General features: G+C 42.9%; 1 protein-coding gene across 1 annotated transcript; it reads left to right on the forward strand.

Moving 5' to 3' along the window:
- Window positions 1-81: 81 nt before the first annotated feature.
- Fahd1 (fumarylacetoacetate hydrolase domain containing 1) lies at window positions 82-1,356 on the forward strand. The gene has a single exon (XM_028760951.1). The coding sequence runs from the start codon at window positions 300-302 to the stop codon at window positions 963-965; it is 666 nt and encodes a 221-aa protein (XP_028616784.1). The 5' UTR covers window positions 82-299; the 3' UTR covers window positions 966-1,356.
- Window positions 1,357-10,086: the final 8,730 nt, after the last annotated feature.

The following is a 10,086-nucleotide window of genomic DNA, read 5'->3' on the forward strand; positions in this document are numbered from 1 at the left end:
GCACCGCCGCGCCGCCACTAGCCAATCAGTAGTAGCTCCTGCCCAAAAAAAAAGTGTTCCCTACTTGCCCTGGAAGCCTTGGCCCGGGGACTTGGTCTGGAAGTAAGTGTAGGAGGAGGTGGGAGGCTGATCGCGCGCCTCCTCGTCTCTCTGGGGCAGTCGTTCGGGCGCAGAGACTTCTAGCTGACCTCAGCGTCCCGCTGCCCCGCCCCGGCCTGGACAGCGTCCGAAGGCAGCGAGTCCTCTGGAGGCCGCCGTAGTCCCGGGGAGCCGGTGGTCACGTGACCCAAGGCTGTACCATGGCTTCCACCAAGCCGCTGTCTCGCTTCTGGGAGTGGGGCAAGAATATCGTTTGCGTGGGGAGGAACTACGCAGACCACGTCAAGGAGATGCGCAGCACCGTGCTGAGTGAGCCTGTGATTTTCCTGAAGCCGTCCACCGCGTACGCTCCGGAGGGCTCACCGGTGTTAATGCCCGCTTACTGCCGGAATCTCCACCACGAGGTGGAGTTGGGAGTGCTTCTGGGCAGGCGTGGAGAAGCGATCCCGGAGGTTGCAGCCATGGACTACGTGGCCGGCTACGCCCTGTGCCTGGACATGACTGCCAGAGATGTTCAGGAAGAGTGCAAGAAGAAGGGGCTGCCGTGGACCCTGGCCAAGAGCTTCACGTCCTCCTGCCCGGTCAGCGCCTTTGTGCCCAAGGAGAAGATTCCTGATCCTCATGCCCTAAAACTGTGGCTCAAGGTCAACGGAGAGCTCAGGCAGGAGGGCAAAACATCATCTATGATCTTTTCGATCCCCTACATCATCAGCTATGTTTCCAAGATAATAACCTTGGAAGAAGGAGATCTTATTCTGACCGGGACCCCAAAGGGAGTTGGGCCAGTTAAAGAAAATGATGAGATCGAGGCCGGCATAGATGGGGTGGTTAGTATGAGGTTCAAGGTGGAAAGGTCAGAATACTAAGTGTTCTTAACGAATGCCAAAGGAGAAGGGAGTCAGAAGCAAGTGGAATAAATGCCAATCATAGTGAAAATCTAAAAATGTCATTAGGTTGCTAGACTATATAAGACTTCAATAAATCATTCTGAAGTCTATAACACAAGGCTTAAAAGCTGCAAAGGCAAGTAACTCAATGATAATGGCCTTTAGGAAAGCTGTTTATACAAAGCACTCCAATTGATTTTTACTTGGGAAAGTTCTCCACCCCCAAATCAGATAAAATTTTTGTTAAATGAGCTATTGGCGAAGTCCTGCCGTGTTTACTTTGGGTTTCTGTGTTGGCTGTGGCTTCTGAGTTTGGAAGATAATTTTGAAATTGTTTTCCAAATAAAGACAATTTCTTGGACACTTAAAAGTGTACTTTGTTATCCTAGGGTGGGGAGTATTTCTTTCTCTGGGACTTAGAACCCTGACCTTTGGCTTCCTGAGCACCATGCTTTAACTTATTAACAACGTGAACCAATACCTCCACAGCAAAGACAAAAGTCCTAGGAAACTGACAGGCCTGGAGATGCTGCATTTGTTCATGCTTGCAACTCTTCCTGATAAAATGTCTGTGAGAATGCACAGCACAGCTGTCAGGGCCCAGTGGAGTCTTCTAGAATTAGACAGTGGCTTCTGCTGAGAGGGTACATAGGAGCCTGCCGGTCCCTTTCAGAAGGCATGTTACATCTCTTTAGTAATTTATCATTACTATGAGGCAATATGCCATCCATACTTCATTCCATACTTCTGTGTATTCCGTGTGTGTGTGTGTGTGTGTGTGTGTTTTAGCAAGGCTATGCCACTGGCGTTATTGGTATTTCTGATGACAGTGCAGACTTAGAAGACAGAACTGAAGCAGAGGAGCCAAGTTGTTTTTTTTGTTTGTTTGTTTTTTGTTTTTTTGTTTTTTGTTTTTTTTTTTGGTTTTTCGAGACAGGGTTTCTCTGTGTAGCCCTGGCTGTCCTGGAACTCACTCTGTAGACCAGGCTGGCCTTGAACTCAGAAATCCGCCTGCCTCTGCCTCCCAAGTGCTGGGATTAAAGGCGTGTGCCACCACTGCCCGGCGAGGAGCCAAGTTGTAATGAAATTGTCACAAACTCAGAACCTGAGTTTTAACCACAGCATAGGTAGTGTCATATAAGTAGATATATAAGAAAATGTAAGCAGCCGGGCGGTGGTGGCGCACGCCTTTAATCCCAGCACTTGGGAGGCAGAGGCAGGCGGATTTCTGAGTTCGAGGCCAGCCTGGTCTACAGAGTGAGTTCCAGGACAGCCAGGACTACACAGAGAAACCCTGTCTAGAAAAACAAACAAAAACCAAAAAAAAACAAGAAAATGTAAGCATTTAGATATTCTGTGAGCCCCATGCTTAATTATTTATTATGAGGTCCCATAATGCCATTTAATAACTGTGATTTTTTTAAGAGTCTCACTGTCGTAGCTCAGGATGACCGAACTCAATGAACCACCTGGCCTAAGTTTTCCATTTTTTTTTAATCCTTTAGTAGTTTATTTAATTACTTAGCCATCAATGTTTATTATAGATGAGTGAGGAATTTTAGGTAAGAAAGGAAGAAAACACTTTAAGGTTCATCTACCCAGAGACAGCTGAAGTTACACATTTGGTATAAATTCTTCCAAATCTGTATAAAATATTGTTTTAAGAGAATTAGCTTCCACATCTTTTTTTAAAGACAGAGTCCTACTATGTAGCTCAGGCTTGCCTGTAACTCATGATCCTCTCCTTACTTGCCCGAGTGTTGCTGAAGGAACAGGTAAGTACGATATCACACCATTTTCCTACACTGATGTTACACTGGCTATTGTGACTTCCACCCCCTGGTTTTAGACATTAGGATTTGCTGGCGCAATCAACACACTGTTAATTCTTAATTCCTGTGGCTGGATTCCCAAAGTCAAAGGGTGTGTTCATATTGCAATGTAATGTTAATCTAGTTAGCAAGTACAAGGTTCGGCTGAGATACATCTACCAAGTAAACAGACCATGTAAGCAAGCTGAGGGCACAAACTAGTGCCCAGAATGTACAGTGGCCATGGGGTCAGTGTCCACCAAGCCACAGAATGAGCTTTGTCACACATGTCTGACATCAGCATTACACACACAAATCCTTGGATACAGGAATCAAAAACATTCTAGTTCTCAATTCCTGAGCTGCTAAAATAACAGTAACCCCAACACCCAGAAGAAACATATCCCTTCAACTTATTTTAAACAAATATAGCCTATGAAAAGCTGAAGGGTACATTCAATGAAGTCAGACTCCCTTCAGTGGATTCAGCAACTGCAATTTTCAGATCTGGAGAGATGGCCCAGAGGTTAAGAGCACTGTCTGCTCTTCCAGAAGATCCAAGTTCAAGCCCAGCAACCACATGGCTGCTCACAGCTGCCTAACTCCAATCCAAGGGAATCCAACACCCTGTGATCTCCGTGGGCACTGCATGAATATGGTGCATAGACATTGGCAGGCAAAACACCCATAAACATAAAATGAAAATTAAAAACAACAAATTGTTGGACAGTCATAGTGGTACACACCTTTAATCCCAGCACTTGGTAGTGTGGTCTATATAGTGTGTTTCAGGACACCCAATAATACATAGACTCAAAAACAAAAATATTATCATTTGCTAATCACACATAAAAATAACTTCATATTAGTCTAGGCAGAATATGTCTTGACACCTGTTACAGTTATTTGGTTTTGCTTTAATGTATTGGAGTGCATGCCATTAATCCTAACACTCAGGAGGCAGAAGTGGGTAAGTCTCTGTGAGTTCAAGGCCAGCCTGGACTACCTAGGGAGTTCCAGCCCAGCCTGGGCTACACAGTGAGCTCAAATAGGTAGGTAGGAAGGTAGATAAATAGATGATAGATAATTTCATTGGGTATTTATAAAAAAGTGAGCAATAGGCCAGTCCCCAATTCACAGGCCTATAGTTCTAGTTGCCTTGGGTTTGATCCCAGAATCATAAACAGATCGTGCCTAGCACTTGGGAGGTGGAGGCAGGAGGATCAGGAGTTCAAGCTCACCTTTGGTTACATATCAAATTCAAGGCCAGACTACACAAAACCCTGAATCACAAAAACAAGGGCTGAGTATATACTTAAGTGATAGAGTACTTGCCTATCACCATCATGTATAAAATTCTAGGTTCCGTCCCCAGTACGGGGACAGGAGAAAAGTACTATATATTCTCTTAATATATTATGGGCATCTTTTCAAGTTAGTGAATACAAGCGTGCATACTCATCTAATTATTTTTAATTGTTCTATCTTAGATCATATACCCCAGAAGCAGAGCATAAGATGGGGATTGTTGTCCAGTAGACTTTTTAAAGGGGTGCTCTCAGGAGGATTTTCATTGGGTGTCTATAAAAATTGAGGGAGTTCCAGACCAGCCAGACCTACATAGTGAGACCCTGCCTCAAATAGGTGGGTGGGAGTATTACACCTGAGGAGGTCAAGTACAAGTTGTGCAAAGTGAGAAAGATCTTTGTGGGCACAAAAGGAATCCCACATCTGGTGACCCATGATGCTAGTACTATTTGATACCTTGATCCCCTCCCTCATTAAGGTGAATGACACCGATCAGATTGATTTGGAGACAGGCAAAATAACTGACTTCATCAAGTTCGACACTGGGAACCTGTGTATGGTGACTAGGGGTGCTAACTTGGGAAGGTTGGTGTAATCAATAGAGACATCCTGGCTCTTTTGATGTGGTTCATGTGAAAGATACCAATGGCTTTCCAACATTTTCTTATTGGCAAGGGCAACAAACCATGGACTCTCTTCCCCAAGGAAAAGGAATCTGCCTCACCATTGCTGAAGAGAGAGATAAGAGGCTAGTGGCCAGAGCAGTGGGTGAAATGGTCTCTAGGAAAAATGCTGGAGAAGTGTATTTGTACTCTTCCTCCTACAAGCCTTTCTAGGCAACATGCTAGATTAAACAGCATAGTGAAACTTAAAAAAAAAAAAAGTGGGTGGGTAGGTAGATAAGATAGAGAGATAGATGGATATTTCATTGGGCATCTATAAAAAGTGAGCAATAGGCCAGTCCCTGTTTCACAGGCCTATAATTCTAGCTGCCTTGGGTTTGATCCCAGAATCATATAAACAGATCATCAGGAACTAGAAAGGGCAGAGGGCAACACCTATGAGGCAAGTGGGAGAGAGCTAGAGTGAAACTCAGTGGGCAGATGACTGCATCTGGAGAGAGTACTAAGGAAGTCTGCAGTCATGGTGAACTCTGCCTCTTCCAGGGCCTTATCAGGCCTCACTGCTCCTCACAGAAGCTAGGAGATCCCTGCAAACTTTGGGTCCAAGTTGGGGACATCATTCTCCATGGGTTCTGTTTCTGATGCTTAAACTGTTAGGGGCAACAAGGGGAAGGACAAGCTTTCAAACAACATTGAACATTTACTCATTTTTTTAAAGGGAAAAACATGGCTACGAAACTCATTAGCTGGTTTACACTTAAAGGTTTTAGGTACATTTTATTAACTTGTGTATGAAAAAGAATATACAAATTTGTACTTGACTAGTATTGTGTAGCAATTTCCTCCAAGATAAACCATTCCATCTTTATAAAAGCCCCTTAAGACAAAGGATGTGCTAAAGAGAATTGAAACATTTAGTCCTTCAGAGAAGCTATTTAAAATTGCAGTAAATAAACAACTCAATAGTTTCAGGAAGTTCTGAAAACTGACCAGATGTACTAGGCCCCTCCTATTTTTTTTTTAAAGATCTATTTATTTATTATATGTAAGTACACTGTAGCTGTCTTCAGACACCCATATGAGGGCATCAGATCTCATTGTAGATGGTTGTGAGCCACCATGTGGTTGCTGGGATTTGAACTCATGACCTCTAGAAGAGCAGTCAGTGCTCTTAACCACTGAGCCATCTCACCAGCCCCATAGGCCCCTCCTTTTCCAAGCTTATATAAACAGTAAGTACCTCTATGAGATAGACATACTGAGCTGCTTAGAGGAGTCTCCAACAAGCTAACTGCCTGGAAGAGGCAGGGACCCCTCTGGCCCTGTTATTTCCAACTTTGAAGCGATCTTTTTCTGTGGGGGGCAATGTTACTTAAGAAAGTTCTTGAAGGAGACAGGCAGAACTGCCTGGAAGAGACTCAGACTAATTGAGTTGCCTGTGATAGTCTTCAATCAGTCAAACTGTCTACAAGTTTTGCAGTGAATTCTGAGGTTCCAGCTTTCATGCAACTTCACCTATGTTAGGGTGGGCTTTTGGTGATATAGCTGTTTGACTCATTTCTTCTCCAGTAAGTAACCTCATACCTATACTCCTATAAGTAACCCCAATAAAACTCATTGGTTCATCAAATGAGTTAGATTCTGGTGATGCCACCTATTTTGGTCTGTCATCTGTTTCCTCTCTTGGATGAGTAAATGTTTAAGGAGTGAGTGTAACACAGTGTGGAAGTTTCAAAATGCCTCTCCCAACTCTACAAACTTAGCCAAGGCCGAATACCATGACTAAGGTGATAGTTTTGTGTTTTATGTGTGTGTGTGTGTGTGTGTGTTTCTTGTGCTTTTTTCTGTCTTTCTTTTTAAATTCTGGATTATTATGTGTTTGCCTGTTTGTTCCCTAAAGAGAAATAGGAATAAGGAATGGAGTTGGGTGAGTGAGGAGGTGAAGAAGGTCTAGGAGGCATTGGGAGGTGGGAAAATATCAGAATATATTATATAAAAAATTATTTTCAACAAAATGTTATATTCTATTTTAAAGTAACTGTAAATGTCATAATATACTAGGAAAATTTTATACAACAAAAATATTATTGGTAATCCAAAAATATTACCAATAAGTGGTAAGGACACAAAGATAATTGATATTTGCCAATCATAGACTAAGCTTATAAGTCTATGTTTTTTGCATGAATTAACCTGAGTTTTCCCAATTGCTATGAGAATTTGGAATTAAGAATCACAAAAGGAGCTGGGCAGTGGTGGCGCACGCCTTTAGTCCCAGCACTTGGGAGGCAGAGGCAGGTGGATTTCTGAGTTTGAGGCCAGCCTGGTCTACAGACTGAGTTCCAGGACAGCCAGGACTATACAGAGAAACCCTGTCTCAAAAAAAACAAATATATATATATATTCTTATAGTTATACTTTATAGCTGGAGAGGTGTCTCAGTGGTTAAGAATATTGACTGTTCTTCCAGAGGTCCTGAGTTCAATTCCCTGCAGCCACATGGTAGCTCACAACCATCTGTAATGGGATCTGATGCCCTCTTCTGGTGTGTCTGAAGAGAGCAACAGTGTACTCACATCCATAAAATAAATAAATTTTTAAAAATAAACAAAAACAAAACAAAAAACATTAGTTTAGCATAGTTTATAAATGATATACTTTAATGTATATAGGTAGAAGACATTCAGGAAGGACATACAAAAGTGTTGTTTGTCTGCACAGGCATGTTCAGAACAGTGAAGTTCCTAATAGCCCAAAGGTTAAAACTCAGATGTCACCAGCAGATGAACAAATAAATAAAATATAGCATATCAAGCTAAAGGAATAGTTCTCAACTATATAAAAGAATGACACATATTACAATATGGATGAACTTAAAAATCCTTGTACTAAGTGAAGTCACAAGGACAAATACTGTGGGACCTCCCCAGGCAGGGTGAGCCTAATTTACAGAGATGAACTGTAGATCAGAGGCTACCTGAGCTGTGGGGAGGGAAGAAGGGTGAATGGTCAATGTGTGAAGTTGCAGTATGTAAGGAAGTAAATGATTCTGGAAAGGTCATAAGCACACATTATAAATGTAACTAATACCAATGAATGCTATATGTAAAAATGGTTATGATTATGAATTTTAGGGAAGGGGCCCAAGACAGGTTTCTCTGTGTATCTCTGGATGTCCTGGAACTCATTCTGTAGACCAGGCTGGCCTCGAACTCACAGATATCCACTTGCCTCTGCCTCCCAAGTGGTGAGATTGAAGGTGTGCATCTGGATATAAAACAAAAATACATTTGAAAACATGACTTGAGTTTTAAAATGTAAAAGGTTACAGTTACCATGTTCTGATGTCTATTATTTATAAAAAAAATATAAAACTTGATTTAAAAAATGGTTGTGAAAGAAATCCAGGATTCCTCAGGATAATGCATGCACATATATATGAATGATGTTTTTGCCGTGTATTGTGTACAGATCAAATAAACTCACCAAAGCATAGTCTACAAAAAAAAGTAGTCTAATAAATCCGGCACGAACCCAAAGCTTCCAATTCCAGGAATTGGCTAACATAAATGTGTTAAGTTAAACTTTGAAACATACCTTTGATTTGGTGTCACTGGACCTTTCTGATTACTATGCCACCAGCAAAATCTAAGAGATAAGCTCACCTGGGTTGTGAGCAGGTAATTTAGTGCCCTCTGCTGGCCACACTGATACCCGTCTGTGCCAGGCAACAGCATTGCCAGGGCACTCACAAGGAGGATGTCTCTATTATGTGGTAGAAAGCAGTGGTGAGACATTTGGCACAGCTGAAGACCATTGGCACAGGAACCAAGCTGGTGCTTACAGACCTGCCCTTGGCCAGCAGCCCCTGACATGGCAGAGTGGGATCCAGTGAGGGCACACCATTGTGGTTTGGGTTAAAAATGTTTGGTTGCCTGGATCAAGAAAGCTCTGACATCACCAATGGACTAGTTCATTAATGGGCTCTTGGGAGGCATGTGAAATGAGGACATATCCAAGCACGGTGATGAACCTTTCTAATCCTAGCACCTGGGAGGTAGACACAGAAGCATCATGGAACCAACTTTCTGTCTACAGTAAGTTCCAATACCATCCCTATAGTATCAGTACTTAGGAGGATGAAGAAAAAGGATTATAAAGTTCAAGGCCAGCTTGCCACAAAAGAAAGCCCTGTTGAATATAGAGAAAAAGAGGAACTAGTAAGTGGGTCCGGCAGAAGAAAGGGGACCTTGGGACATGTTCTTGGGAACCCTCTCTCTGCTTCTTTATGAGGTCAACAGCTTTGCTCTGCCATGTGCTGCCAATCATGATATTCAGCCTTAAGTAAAAGCAATGGGCAAGGGATGATGTCTGATATCAGGAGCCAAACTAAATCTCTCTTCCTTTAAGTGTATTTCTTCTGGAATTACAGCAACAGAAAGCTAACTAACAAGCCTGTAAACACTCTCAGCTAACAGCAAATGTTAATCCTACCCTGACACCCTCAGTTCTCTTCTCCTAGCCAGGCAGTTCCAAATCTTCATCGCTCCTTCCCTGTCACCCTGATCTTGCTTATGTGATCCATCTCTCTCTCTTCAAAGAGAATGGGAGGAAGCCCTGCATCAGCTTCACCTCGCTTGTCTAGATCAAGTCCCTCACTATCTCACTTACTAGCTCAGTTTGGACATACCAGGATCACCTGGCAAATCTCCATGAATGCACATAGGAAAAACCATAGAAAACATTGGATCATGTGTAAAATTACATTTTGCCTAAATGTAGTAAAATTATTTCTTAAATTGTCACTGTTTCCTTCTGGAGTTAGAACTTTTCACACATGTCCCTTCCAACACCAGCTACATAAGAGAGTTCAGTATACTCACTTTTCTGTCTTGTGTCCTGCCTTCTGCAGGACAGTGGATCAGATTTGAGGTTCACAATTGGTGCTGAGCTAGGGTGGGTCTTGCAGAGCGGCTGGTGCCTGAAACAGTAGCTCAGATCCGTGTGGAGCTGAGCACTGTGCCTGCCCTGTGCTGCTAGAGAGAGAACGAGATGAGAAGCAGCTGCCACCACGATGTCTTGAGAAAGTTCCCTCTTCAAAGTTCAGACATCACTTGCTCTTGAAGTTGGTCCCTCCCTGCTGATTCATAAGTGCCAAGCTTGCAACAGCAAGTCTTTGCATGCACCAGGTAGCTCCAGAGTGTCATCATCCAAGCCAGACCAGCTCCTGCACAGACTTGCCTTCTCTCCAATGTCAAGAAGCTTTCACTGTGTCCTGACAAGTGATATGTGCTACCACATTACAGACAGGACATTCTGGGGGGTTCTAACCTTCTTCCAGAGACAAAGAAACCATTC

This window comes from Grammomys surdaster, unplaced genomic scaffold, assembly GCF_004785775.1.
Source record: "Grammomys surdaster isolate TR1022 unplaced genomic scaffold, NIH_TR_1.0 126612, whole genome shotgun sequence".
NCBI classification, from domain to species: Eukaryota; Metazoa; Chordata; class Mammalia; order Rodentia; family Muridae; genus Grammomys; species Grammomys surdaster.